The sequence below is a fragment of the Verticillium nonalfalfae genome (genome assembly GCF_003724135.2).
Source record: "Verticillium nonalfalfae strain VnAa140/NRRL 66861 chromosome Unknown scaffold_196, whole genome shotgun sequence".
Taxonomy (NCBI): domain Eukaryota; kingdom Fungi; phylum Ascomycota; class Sordariomycetes; order Glomerellales; family Plectosphaerellaceae; genus Verticillium; species Verticillium nonalfalfae.
The window spans coordinates 27,926-41,973 of record NW_021167421.1 but is presented as its reverse complement, the minus strand read 5'-3'; the positions used below and the strand labels follow the sequence as shown (position 1 = coordinate 41,973).

General features: G+C 54.4%; 3 protein-coding genes across 3 annotated transcripts; 1 reads left to right on the top strand and 2 right to left on the bottom strand.

The window, feature by feature from the left end:
• Nucleotides 1-4,418: 4,418 nt before the first annotated feature.
• D7B24_003379 (uncharacterized protein) lies at nucleotides 4,419-5,000 on the bottom strand (the record flags this gene model as incomplete). The annotated part of the gene is made up of 1 exon (XM_028637570.1): nucleotides 4,419-5,000. One exon carries the CDS (start codon nucleotides 4,998-5,000, stop codon nucleotides 4,419-4,421), a length of 582 nt encoding a protein of 193 aa, XP_028490668.1.
• A 2,111-nt stretch (nucleotides 5,001-7,111) lies between these two features.
• D7B24_003378 (uncharacterized protein) lies at nucleotides 7,112-7,756 on the top strand (the record flags this gene model as incomplete). Its single annotated transcript, XM_028637569.1, has 1 exon — nucleotides 7,112-7,756. The coding sequence occupies one exon, from the start codon at nucleotides 7,112-7,114 to the stop codon at nucleotides 7,754-7,756; it is 645 nt and encodes a 214-aa protein (XP_028490667.1).
• A 286-nt stretch (nucleotides 7,757-8,042) lies between these two features.
• D7B24_003377 (uncharacterized protein) lies at nucleotides 8,043-11,294 on the bottom strand (the record flags this gene model as incomplete). Its single annotated transcript, XM_028637568.1, has 1 exon — nucleotides 8,043-11,294. The coding sequence occupies one exon, from the start codon at nucleotides 11,292-11,294 to the stop codon at nucleotides 8,043-8,045; it is 3,252 nt and encodes a 1,083-aa protein (XP_028490666.1).
• Between the last annotated feature and the right edge of the window lie 2,754 nt (nucleotides 11,295-14,048).

Sequence of the window (14,048 nt, the reverse complement as noted above, 5' to 3'; positions counted from 1 at the left end):
GGGGGGGCTCTTCGAATCATGACCTGCATCCACGTGCTCGTCAGACTTAGGATGCTCCCCATTCGGAATGAAGCTTTCAGTCTACTGTGGAGGGAACATGAAGGCCTGCGTCTGACCTTGTGCAGAATCTTGCAGGGGGCTCCTGGCGGGCTTGGTCTGGCCTGAGCGACCGGGGACTTGTAGGTCTGTTGACTGGATGTGAAGTGCGCCGAGAGAGGCGAGAGGACAGTGCGGCATGTCCTGTCTGTGTTCGAGCGTTCACTCATCAAAATTATCTCTCTTCACCGGTCATGCGTGCTACTGACTAGCATTGGTCGGCGTCCGTGTGGGGGACACAACCGGAGCGAAACGTCTTCTGCATGGCATTATTCGCGTTCAGGATCAGTCTACCCGCTTTTCAGCTGTCACTTATCTTCTTGAGAATGAGGCACTTATCTTTCGAGCACTGGTGCATCTGCTTCCATCACCCCTGGCTCGGGTGAGCACCATCACACAGTCTGTCATTTATGACAGCTTTCGACAGATCTGGGTGATCGCTCGACTACCGTCGTACTGGGAGGGCAGGGCGCGTAAGCCTACTGGCGGCCACACCTCCGCTGGATCTCCGCTCGGAAGCTGGCTGACGGGCATCATTATCTGCCTTGTCAGCTCATCAGTCAATCTAATCACTTGTACATTTGTTGGGTGGGCGATATGCCGGTTTAGACGTAGGTCGCTTCGAGCGACTACCGAATGGGAGGAGACAGTCCTCAAGGTTACATTCAACTATTCTTTTACGGTAACGAGATAGGAGGCATCTGAGACGTTGCCTGCCGGCACGATAACAGCCGCCAGTCAAGTCACTGAAACCTACGAAATCAGAGTTCGAACACATCGGGATTGACCCGTTCAACATCATCTTTCTCGCATCCTTCCCACTTATGTATCCTGGTTCGGTTGGTAAGCGCTGGCAATCCTTTGCCAGTGAGATCACGTCTCAGTACTGCCCACAGAAATGGCCTGATTTTCTTGCTCGGCAGGGCCGTGCAATGGAGACAGGAGAAAGCATCATCTTGACCGAGTCGCCCCAATCCCCACCGAAGTTCCCGGCCAAGGGCCTTTGCCTCACTCGCAGTTCGTCACCATTATGCCAAAGTTTACCTTTCCCCCTAGCTTCCGCCCCCAAAACTCCGACGCTAAAGCTTTCACAGACCCGGTGTGTTGACAGATTGACAGCTTCACCGGTCGTAGGTTACCGTGCCTGTCCTTGTTCTCTGAGAGCCAACTGCACACAGCCCCGCAGAGCATGGTAGAGGGGTTTGCGCGACGTCAGGTTCCGACATGGCCCTGTAGACGTCGGATGCAAGGGATTGAGGCTGGTGGTGTCCAGCATTTTTCAGCGACTTCTCGCTAGTAATTCTGGCAGACGAGGGCCACTGCGCCGTCAAAATGGTCGGACAACACCTTTGCCATCTTCGGCCGCGAGTCCATCTTCATCTCCATACCGCAAATGAAACTCATGAACGCTCTAGTATTTCTTGTTGATCGAGTTGACTGACATTCAGCAACCAACTCGGCTATGTTTCATGTTCACATTTTGGAACTCCCAAGATATTGAGCTCACCACTGCCGCCCCAATGCTGCTGCAGCGATGCACAAGGGTTTGTTGAATCTGGTTTCGCCAGGGACCGATGCACATCATAGCTCGGGTTGATGCTTTCACTAGAGCTGGTTGGACGTGAATGATGTGCGTTTTGATGCGCTCTGGCGGATGGGCGATCCAATGGGCTGCCAAAAAAGCCAGGCTTGCTGGTGGTTTTTATTCGTGACTTGAGGGTACATTCATCATAAAATTTTATTGGGAAAGTGCATTGTCAGCGGCATGTCTAACTCGCCCACGATTCCCTGTCCATCTGCTCGACAGTCTCAAACTACGCGGTCGAGCATTGATCCCCCTATTGCGTAAAATACTTGTACATCTAGTTCATACAGGTTCACCCTCCGTTCAGCCTTTTTTGGCACGATCGCCGGCAATGAGGCCCTCCGTATCCAGCCTTCGTGGGCCGGCCAAGGTGGGTTCAGGCTTGGGCATCAACAGAGGCTGATCCCTTAAAAGTGCGCCCAACCTCGCACACCCTTGAAGGTTCAGCACGGGGCCTATAATTCCAACTAACCAGCTGGCCCTGTGTTCCTCCAAGCGACATATCAAACGACGAAGACTAGCCGCGAAGGAGACCTTGTCATCCTGGATCCATGTAGTCATCGTGTACGGAACGCAACCTGCCGCGGTCCCTTCCATCCCTGCTTCTATACTCGCAGGCGCGTTCGCTCATGTGACTCGCCTACAGGTTCACCGTCGTCGTTTCACTTACGGCGCGACCATAATTCGCAAATTTCTGCCTCGGGTCACGTAGCGACTCGTTACCACCTGACGGTGGTACATAGCCTATGAGGTAGCCTGTGATGACACCAAGCTTGAGGGATATGGCTTGGTGAACGAGGGGTCATCAGGATCCTTGACTACACGGGTCTTTCGTCGCTTGAAATACACTTATCCCTTAGGACGACGAAAGCTTCGCTCCACCTCCACTAGGAAAGCATGGGATTGAAAACAAGCCCCCTTGTTCAACACGGACCCCGGAGTACATCCGTGTGTTGGGCAAGATACATTCGTAAAGCTAGCTGCACGGCGCATTCCCACTGTGTACATGCTCCTCCCATGCCTCGAATGACGAGACACATTTCATTAAGATCCCGCGACGCACCTGGTGGCATGAGCTTCATCTTGTCCTCAGCAATCAGACCTTACGTCTCGCCGAGATCTCGCGCATGGTGAGCTGCGCGAGGAGTGATGGTCATATTATGGACCTCCTAACACCTTCCTTGGCCTTCTCGAATGCTGGGCTGGGCCAACATAACAAGTGGGCAAGAATGATCATAAAGACGGGTCTAAAACAAACATGCGGGAATTGGGGGGGCTCGTGGACATTTCCCGCCAGGTCGGCTTGCAACGTTGTCAGTTCACCGAGCAAATGCTGACGCTTATAAGGATCGTGTTCGGTGCGCAAAATTTCTTGCCAGAGTAGACGCTCGTTAGCTTTGACATTGGAAATAATATGACCCTTCGAAGCCGACCACTCAGATGACCCTTTCCTTGAGACGCCTTTTCAACGTTTTCATTCAAGTTGGACTTGAACAATTCTAGAGTGTGATAAGCGTCTTTACGAATATGCACGGAGGTTACAAGGATAGGAGACACATCACCACTATGATGCAAGATTGCCGCCCTGCCGAAATCCGCGGACATTTGACCAACATGTCCGATTCGGGGGAAATGCTCCAACCGACAGCGTTCTCTCGGCCTGCAGGATTGGGTCGTTGGCTTCGCTATTCGCTGCTCGAATCGATCACCAGTCTCTGATCACTCGAGGGTGGGCCTGGCCATGACGCAAATCAAACCACCCGTCTGTTGCATCACCACGAGTCCGTGACGGGAGCTCGAGCAAACGACGTGTCGCATGTCAGATCCTTCGGTGATTACTAAACATTATTGTTAGATTCTGGGTCTTTGACCATTTGTATTTCAGTATGGACACGTACTACTCGGTCCTTGGCTCAGAAGACTAAACCAGTTCAATGTGACATGCGATTGGTATAGCGCTCGTCTCTAGACATGTCTTTGATATTTTCCCCCTGGACTTTTGAGTTGCTTCTTGCGGTTCTCCACCAGCCACAAACCCAGATGAGTTGAGGTCTGCGTGTCTTTTTATTCAGACCTGACCTCAATGCATCTTTGCATGTGTCACTTTTGCATGATCGCCGCCTGCCACAATACTGCCATCCGGGAGGACGACCTCGGTGAATCTAACTTGTGCCAAGACCATGGGATATATAATGTCGCAAGTCAAACATGTGGCCATGAGAAACACAGCCACGGGGTTGATGAAGAAGCCATGAGCTTCTGGCCAGAAGCACCAAAGTAGTGCCGATGGTCCTATCCAACCCAATAACGTGCCCAGCGACCTGGTAAACCTGTGATGTGTCGTCAGCCTTATGGGCTTTAAAGCAAGATATTGAACGTTCATGAGCATATTAGAGCCCACCAAGCTGGGCCGAGACGATACGACCACGCGCACAATGACTGCCATGCTCTACTAAGCCACTCAGTGAGTCTTGGCCGCTAAATACTCCCGTGCAGGAGTCCAAACAAGGCATCCGCAGGTTTATCAAGTGCAGGTTGAGATGACCATCTCCTCGGCGTATATCTGAATTGCTGGGCAGCGGGACCGGTCCAATCTACCAGGATGTCCGATCATCGCCCATGATATGAACAGCAAGGGTGGGTCACCCAACAGACACACCACCTACCTCGCGCGAGTAAAACATCGTTGTCGATAGCGAGAATGGAAGGTGGCACTAGGGACAGAGGAAGTCGAAACTCACCAGATTGCATAGCTAGTGCCTCCGGAGTGGCCCCTCTCGAAAAGCATGGCGAGACATCCTGCGCTCACTGACAGCTGCGCGATGCCAGCTGTCCAGAACGCCAGCTCGGTGCAGTCGTAGCCCTCGGCGCCGCGCCACCATTTGCCAGCCTTATCACCGGAGCCGCGACCGGGAGCGGCAAAGAACCAATACGCGAACGCGGCGTTTCCGGCGCAGCCGACAGCGACCATGGAAGCGAGAATAGGCACAATATTGCGGGCGACGAGCGGGGCATGAGAGAACTCTCGAGGCGCTGCGCGAATTGTCGCCTGTAGGACGGGTATGTCAAGGAGGAGCCAGGCGAGGAAGCCGATGCGCTCAAGAGGTTGCTCGGCGATGCCAATGGCAAAGATTATCTCCCAGGAAATGTTGAGAGCCAAGGCTAGTAGAGGCATGCCATAAGAGTGCGTCCGCCGGCTCCGGATGGCGAGCAGTACGTATGTTGCATCCCAACAGAGAGCGCCAGCAGCGAGGAGTGCGAAAGATGCCGGCACAACCCACGAGGGGACATGTGGAGGAGAGAGGTCAACTAGACCCATGATTCTTGGGTTAAAACAAATTAGAGTGAAGAAAAGAAGTCAAGCGAGGTTTTTGGGGGCGATTTCGCCCCTTTTTGTTGCTGTTCGTGCTCACGTTACATTTCCTTGGCGTCAGCTTTATCCTTGTCAGTGAGACCATGAAGGCTGGACAAATATCAACCGAGGCAACGTAGCCAAAGGAAATCGCGCCAATTTTGGCGAATAATTCAATGAACCCTTGTTGGTCAAAACTCTAGACACTTGCAGGACCAGTTACAGCCAATGGCACGCGTCAAAGTTCTGGGCTGCTTCCTGACTACAAGATGTAAACGCTTTTGAGAACTCTAACTCTGATAGCCTCCCCACCTCAGAACCTGTTCAAATTGCGAGATGGAGTGATCGTGGTAGTCCTAACACTGCTTAAAATAGCTTTGTTGTATATGAGTAGGTTAAAGAAGGAAAGAGGAGGAATCGTCAGTACATCAAGAATGGCAACTCTACTTGCTGCAACGAAGCCAGAGGTGACAGAACTAGGCGCAGGGATCACCCGAGGCACAGATGCCATTTAACTCATATCATATTTGTGCACCAGAGGATACAGTAAGAGTGCCTGTTAGAAAGATGAAGTAGATGCATGTCGGGAGGGGGGGCTGGGCACGCTCTGCTTCAAAACGGTCGTCTGTGTATATCGCTCAGTGATATCATAGGTCGTGACTGCCTCAAAAACTGATTTCCTTAAGTCACCTAAACAGTTCTTCATTGCGAAAGAATTGCGATAAAGAACCGAGCGTATTGGAAGCTCATGCTGCGCAAGAAGTGTTTATTTCGAACAGACCGCTGCAAGAGTCTCACGCTGCCACACATGTGGTCATGCTGCAATCAGGGTCGCATGATGAACCCCTCCCTGGAACGGACTTTCAGAGGTAACTGTTGGCAGCTAATCTGATCTCCATCGATTAGCAACAGAACCTTTTCTTGCACTGCCAAAAAACAAATGCCACACCCAAGTCTTGCTGATTGTGTTAGTGTTAGTGCTTAGCTGGCAAGCTTCCTTTGACTCCTTGATGGTTCGGTTGTAATTGCACCCCTTGATACATGAGAAATGGGAAAGCTGTAGTCTTCAAGTCCAATGTACCATTAATGTTTGGAAACCGATGTGGTTGATATCAGTGCTGATTTAGAGCAGAGTGAAGAGGACTTCAACGCGCGGTCCTCAGCAATATAATGTAGGTATGGGATCGGAAGGCCTTCCGAACTCCTTAAATAAACGTTCTCGTAGCCCTTAGCCCCTGGCTAGCCCCCTGTGCCGTGGCTCCATATTTGATCATTGTCGAACAGAGAGATAAGACATAGGGTTTAGAGTAAGCTTGGGGTTATCATACTCTTGAAGCAAGGGGCGGCATCAGGAATACCTTAAGTGAATGAAGTTGACTTGTTCTGTCCTTTCGAGGATCATGACACAAAGCGAAGCTTTGTTTGCCAATCCTCTGTATCAAACAGGAGCAACTCTGTAAATATACAGCAGGTCCAATTCTCGAAGCTCACAGCCGACCCTCTTTCAAAGAAAATTTGGGCTAGACAGAATCTTCTGCAAATCACTTTGCGCACAAAGGATAGAGTTTCCGAGCTGAGAGCTGAAGCGTCGAATGATGGATGACGGCGACCCAAGGCTTCTGGCGGCAGCAGCAAAGAGGTTATTGGCCTTCACATCCCCTACCATGCGAACTTCTCTTTTCAAGCTTCCAAGACAATGGAGTATGATCTTGGGTCCAGAATACTAACTGCCGCGCGCTTCTAACATGCGCAACCTGTGGTCCTATGGCTGGAGTTGATCAAATGGTGTCTTTCACTGACTCTTGGCCTGTTAACCCCAATGTGTGATTACATAAGCCTCTCTCGATGGTACACATGGTACACAGTTGGTGGGTGGTTGACCCGAGGTGGGCAATTACCTCACAGGTGCCCCGCCATATCCAACACTGCTGCCTCGTGACCCCAAAGCCCAAGCTGCACCTCCTTGCGCATACCCTTTATCCTTGAACAGCTTTCGCGCGCTGGAGCTCGATTGATTATCACCGAAATCCCACGAGCACTCCATTTTCGAGCTTGTCTCCTCCGCCGCCGCTGCCGCGATGAACCGCCTCTTCGGCGGCGCCCCGAAGGGCCCCAAGCCCACACTCAACAGCGCGATCGCCAACCTCGACGAACGCGTCGCCTCCCTTGACGTCAAGCTGGCCTCGGTCAACGCCGAGCTGCAAACCTACCAGAACAAGCTCAGCAAGATGCGCGACGGCCCAGGCAAGGCGGCCATCAAGTCCAAGGCACTCAAGGTCCTCCAGCGGCGCAAGATGATCGAGTCGCAGCGCGACCAGCTGCAGAGCCAGAGCTGGAACATGGAGCAGGCGCAGAGCATGCAGGACAACCTCAAGAACACAATGGCCACCGTTGATGCCATGAAGACGACAAACAAGGAGCTGAAGAAGCAGTACGGCAAGGTCGACATTGACCAGATTGAGAGGCTGCAGGACGAGATGGCCGACCTCATGGACGTGGGCAACGATATCCAGGAGAGTCTGGCGAGAAGCTACGACGTGCCCGAGGACGTCGACGAGGCCGAGCTGGATGCTGAGCTTGAGGCTTTGGGGCTCGAGGCCGAGCTGGAGCCGGAGCTCGGCGCTGGCGCCGTGCCGAGTTTCATGCAGGAGGAGTTGCCGGACTTTGTGGACGAGGAGCCCGCGGCAAAGGAGGCGAACAAGGTCAAGGAGGCGGCAGCTTGAATACCGCGGCGGCGTGGCGACTTGACGAATCATGGAGTTAGGCGTGTGACCTTTGGGATATGGGACATCTCTACGATACGTGGCATCTCAGGGTCCAAGAGACCTCTGTGGCTTCCCCCGTGTCTTCGTTTCTTTGTCGGTAATAAAACACATCTATGCATGCATTCACTCGACCCGCCCTCACTCTTGATAGCTCACGATTGCTGGTCCTTTCCTTGTAAAAATTCTTGTTCTATTACATCCGACATGGCTCTCACTTGGCCACACTTAATGAACGCTCGCCACCTCATTCAATCGTCCCGAACATGCGTGATACTTCCTCCAGCTCTGCGTCCCCATTGCAGAAGTCCCATCCAACAATCACACTCGTCTGACTGCAGCAGATGATGCGACGGGCGTCAAACTGCAGCTTGAACACCCGCGCCGGGCTGCCTTCTGTCGCATGAATGTGGGGGTGGTGCGGGGCCTGGGGGTCTGCCGCCTGCTGCGGGTTGTTTGCCGGCGGGACGGTCAGTTGCGGAAGTACTGGCTGTGTCTGCGGTTGCGTTGGTTGTTCCTGGGCAGCCTGTGCATGAGTATGCGCCTGCGGAACTGGAGTGGAGTGATGCTGAACGGGAGCTGAAGGTGGGCCGGGATGTTGCTGGTGAGCTTGAGGCGGTGCTCCATGTCCCTGAATGTGAAGGTGACCCTGTACTTGCTGCGGTGGGGGTGGGTAGCTAAGTTGTGAAGAGGAGGCTCGCCCAGCATTCTGCGCCGTGGCCATCGCGCCCTGAGGTGGTTCCGAGTGCCTCTCCAGGTGTCGCGCAGGGTCAAAGGGACGACTGCTGCTACGGCTTGGCGCTGCGGCTGAAGTACTCGCAGTCGATGAGCCAGCTACTGCCTGGACCGATGTCGACGAAGATGTGCCTGCAAGAGAAGCAAGTGGGGGCAAAGTGGGCGTCATCAGTTGGCCATTCATGTTCTGAACGGAAGCTAAGCGTGTGCGCGCCTGGGCCTCCTGCGTCTGATGTAGAGCCTGTGCAACGACTTGTCGCATGTTTGTTCGAGTGACTGGTGACGGCTCCCGTGTGATAGCAGCTTGTATGTGCGTGTGGTATACCAGCATGGTAGGGTAATTTGCCAGGGCTTGATGCAGCGCCTGAGCCCCTTGCGGCACGACCATGTCGATCATGGCCATATAAGATGACGCGGATTCGGGTGTGATTGTTGCGATAATCGGAGTCTCGACCGTTGTCCTTGAGGGCGTATTCTGACTCTGCGCCGTGCCGGCCTGAGGCGGAGCAGCAGACCCTGGAGTGGAGGCCCTCGGTGGAAAGGGCTGGTGCGAACTGAAGTTGGCAAGTATCGGTGCTGGTGGGTGCGCTGGTGGGGGCGCTGCCGCCGGTACGGGCACTGTAGAGGCCGGCGCTGGCACGGGGATAGAGCCGGAGGCTGCCGCCCAGCTTTGTGCAGCTTCAGCGGCCTCTTCTTGACGCAGACGATGAAGCACCACCCATTCCCCTTCTTTCAGACGCCGCCAGATGATGATCTTCTGGTCGTATGAGCCCGAAACGATACGAGCGTATTTGCCGCCGCCGCCGCCGGGGGGCAAGGTGGCTCCGTATGCTGTGATGTCTTCGGGCCTACTGCTGCCTGCGTTACGGGGCCGCGTGCGGTGAGACCCTGGGCCTACAGGCGCCTCAATTGCCCCGGACTCAAGGGCTTTGAAATACTGCTCGTCAATCTTCTTGGCCTCGGCTTTGTCCTCGATCTCACTGTAAGGCAAGTCACCGAACCCCGCCTGCACGGTCCTGACCAGGTGGCTGTGAGCCCGAAGGCTGGCCACTTCTAGGCCGGTCAAACAATCGAAAACCTTGACCTCGTTGTCGCTGCTGCCGCTCACGATTCGGCGCCCATCGTACTGCACACATGCAATGCCCTTGGTGTGACCGACGACGGTTCTGGTGCAGACCTGTTTCGCCCAGTCCCACACTTTGATGTTCCTGTCACCACTTGCGGAGACAACCTCGTTTCCGTGAATTTGCACAGCATTGACTGCTGCACCGTGGCCATCGAGACGGCCTATCATGGTGTACGGGGCGATGATGGGTAGGTCGTCCGTAGGATTGCCGTACCTATTGTCTCGAATGCGAATAGGCACAGGATTCACCCCATTAGGGTATCCCAAATCGCCATACTTGAGTGGCCTCCTGTTGAAGATCTTGATAGACTTGTCCTTGGAGCAGGTCACAAGAATCCTCTTGTCAAACTTGACGTTGAGAACAGACTCAGAGTGCGCCTTAGTCAAACGTTGAATGATCTCGCCAGTCGAGAAGCGCCAGAGGATAACATTGGAGTCACTACTCCCCGAAACAATGAGATCTTCCTCGGGATCGGCATCGAACTGTAAGCACAGAACTGAACCTTCGTGTCCCTTGAGTGGAGCCCGTAGCAAGCGTCGCGTACTCATCTTCCATATGCGAATCGTCCGATCGCGACTGCCGCTAACAAGGTAGTGCGCGTCAAACTGCAGTGTGTAGATGCACTCCTGGTGCCCCTCCTCTGGATGGTCTGGGCGAGGGAGCTGAAAGTTTGTGAACTTCCCCTGCTCCCAGTTGGCCTCCAGTTTCCGTCGCAGCGTGTAGACATGCTTCCAGTTCAACTTATATCGGCTCTGAGAAGGGTCCCATGACCAGAGAGACGGCTTTGAGAGAAAAGGAGGTGGCGTAGGTGTTGTGTCGCGGGATAGATCATCCACCGAATCGACTGCCTTACCCTTTCCTTTAACATCGCGGGCAGGGCTGTGGCCAATCCCTCCGCTTTTAGAAGACGATCTTGACGCATCCACATCCATGTCGCCGCGGCTGCTTGAAGATAACGTGGGGACTGATCCGGGGGTGCCAAATATACTGCCACCAGCGCCCGCAAAAGCGCCTTCGGGCCTCGGCAAACGGTCCGCGTCAACCATTTCCTGATCATCATCCTCTGAGATGCCACGCTTCTTACAGGTGTGGCCGTCTTCAGACACGACCACATGGTGGTGTGAGCTGACGGAAGAGCTCATGCTATTGGCGTTCTCGTTCATCCTGTCTTCCCAAGCGCGAATCTCAGGATACAGCGCCTGCCAGCCTTCCATGTGGTATAATTTCTCCCAAAGCTTCCGGTCCAGTGCCAGGCTGTACCACTCGCGGCACGATTGGGCAACGCCAAGCAAAGAAACGGGGTCGAGGTATCCGAGGATCTTAAGGCACACCTCGGGCGGGAGGTATTGGATAAAGTTGATGTAGAGGCGAGGATGTAGCCGTTCGGCGATCTGGGCCACGACAGAGGTCGGCAGGTGGTCGAGCAGAGCCATGGCTAGCTGCGTCTTGGCCGACACGGGCAGGTAGGGGAGGTTCCTCTCGAGCCATGCCGGCAGATCGGAGGGCACGACGAGATCATGGCCAGGACGGGATGCGTGGGCCTCGTCAGGACGCGTGGATGTGGCACTCGAGCCAGTTGACGTTGGGTTGAGGGGATCTTCCGAGTAGCCTTCGTCGGGCTGTGAAGGGAACTGCATGGCGTCAAGTCCCCCGAAGCGCTACCGCACGGTGAAGCCAAAGAGGTCACGTAGTTGGGTGTCCTTGCAACGAGGCCATGCGGCCTTAAAGCTTCGGGCAGAGTTGGTTGTGTGTTGAAAGAATAGCGTATGCTCGTAAATTGTAAATCGCAGAAGAGCTTGAACGGACGCGGGGGTATCGACCTGGCTATAGGTTCGAACAGGTGTGCGAGGGGCGGCTTGGGACACGTTGACAGTCAGCTGGCTTGTGGCAAATGGTTTGTCGGAAAGAAGGATTGAGTAGGCTCGGGATGTTGACTGAAGCTTCGTACTATGGCACAGGATGTTGTTGAGGATGAGTCGTGCGGTGTAGGAGTGGACGTGGTAGTACTGTATTGTGTTCAGCTTGCCTCATCGACCAGTCAGCCTGCCCTGCTTGTCGCCGTCTCTGCTGACAGTTGCTGGTAGGTACTTTGTAGCCTGACTAGCAACCCACACCCGACCCGTAGTCTTGCCTGGCACAGACCAGGCCTACGGGACGCGCCTCAGCCGGCAGATGACTCCAATCGTGGGCCCTGATGGCACTCGGGAGTGGGGACGATGATACGGCCTTCTACAAGAGCACAATCCTCACCGAAGCCTGAAAAGACAGCCCTGTAAGGTGAAGTGTTACAGATCCGTCCATAACATTGTGCCGTACGGATGGCCTTAGCCTTTCTTCAAGCGCCATGCCAGCATGTCCATCCCACTGTTGGCTCCGACGATGGGAAGATCGTTCCTCGTTGTTCTGACATGAGCAGTCTGAAACCACCTTCACCCTCGCAGCCTAGATATCTTTGCATGTCGAATGGTCGAGCGAGCCTGGGCTGCGACACCCCAAGCACTGCACTCCGGGCGAGGCCGTCCAAGGGAAGGTACCTAGGTATGTAGGTAGGCAAGGTGAGGCAAGCAGGGCAGGAAGGTAATCGAGGAAAAGCCCCGAAATGGGTTCCCACCCTGCCGAATTGTACCCCAGATCGGCGTCTGCACAGAAGTGCATGGTGGCTTGCCGGTGCTTGAATTAGCACGCGCAAGTCTCGAGGCAGCACCCCTGATGATGAAGATTGATATGGACATCTACGCTTCCAATGAAGTCTCCTGGCCGATGCTGAAGAAGTGAAGAACAGTACCTCGTCAGGACGATCGCTCTGGATAAAGCATCCTGCGTCTTTGGTGGCACCTGTGGGGGCAAGCAAGACACTTCCACGCCTCCCCCGCCCGGCTCAGCTCTCGGATTGCGGCATGGCCAATTTTCTGGCGGTTGCACCAAACAACTCACACAGCCACGCCGCCGGCCCTGATGAACCAATATGTCAAGCCCAGAAGCGATGTCGTACTATCCTGAAGATTGCAGTCATCATTCGGCGACACGATATCGCCTTTGATCAAAAGAAAGGTTGCCACCACTGAGGCATGAGAATAATGCGTGATTGGGGATTAGCGTCTTCAGCTGATGTTACAGCGTCAAGCCCCCTCCCCCGGGAAAACCAAAACCAAAACCAAAACCCTCGCTCGTCATACTTGTCCAGCTTCGCGTCTTCTATTTCGAAAGTTTGAAGAAGGACTTGGATGAATGGATGGCGCTCGTTTGGGGTCGAAGCGCGACGGGCTCGGGGGGTGGGCACTGGTTGGTCAGGGTCCGCATGACCATGGCGATTTACAAGCCAGCTACGAGGGAGGGGTCAGCTTTGTCAGGGTCCATGTTGGTTCCCCGATGCCTAGAGGTTCAAGCATCGAAGGCGACTGAGAAGCTTCCCCGCGCACGGCCGTCCAGAGAGGGCTCTATTCAGCTTCGCCTGTTGATTACGACGTCGTAACGGACAGTTGCCCGAGATGGCATTCGCGAGTCAGTGGGGGTCAAACGGCGGCAGTGTGATATAGTCCATGTGTGCGTGTCGATCTATTCTGTCTATCAGATCAGCTTGGCTTGAGGCTGACTGCGAGCAAGCCTGTGGTGTCGAGAAGGGACAGGCACTAAAAGGGGCAGGCAGAAAGAAGGGCCATAGAGAGGGATCTGCATTCGCGGTAATTGCGCACATGGCTTGAAGAGGACGATGGCAAGCATCTCGATCCGTGCTGGCACCCTTGCCAGCGGCTTCTACCCGTGAAGAGGGGTATCAGACGGGCAGTCTAACCGTAGTAGAAGAGGGTGCGGTCTAGATTTCTTCGGAGAGCATGGCTCTTGGGGATGATGGATTCAAGCAGCCATTTCGGTATGGTCAGAATCGACGACAGGCCCGTCAAGGGCACGAAATATTTGACGCAGCCTTGAGGTTCTGAGGTCTACAGGACGCCATTCGGCCCGCCAAAGTGATATGGTGGTAGTTGGGTTGTTGCGCCAGGGGGCATCACCACAGGCTAGTGCGCAGTGCGTTGTGCAGCGCGGCAGCTTCCAAGCCTTCGGTGCATCTTCTCGAATCCGCACCACCTCCGTCCATGCCGCCATCACCATCCAGCCCTCATTTCAAGCCCCAAGCAGAAAGAAACCCTGGGTGTGGTGTTTGAGGATGGTTCGGGTTCCACCACAGGTCGTCCGTCAGTCAATAAGATGCCGGCCTAGTTTGGCTGTCTTAACTGTTTCGAGTTTGGCGCGTTCCCTCACTAATTTGAAACAGTAGACGAATGGAACGGTCTTTCGAGAACAGTGGGCGGCGGGCGGACGCTCCCCCCTAGCAGCATCAGCAGGGCCCTTTCCCCTCCCCTCCCCTAGGCAGCGGCTGCCCCTCTACTTGGTCT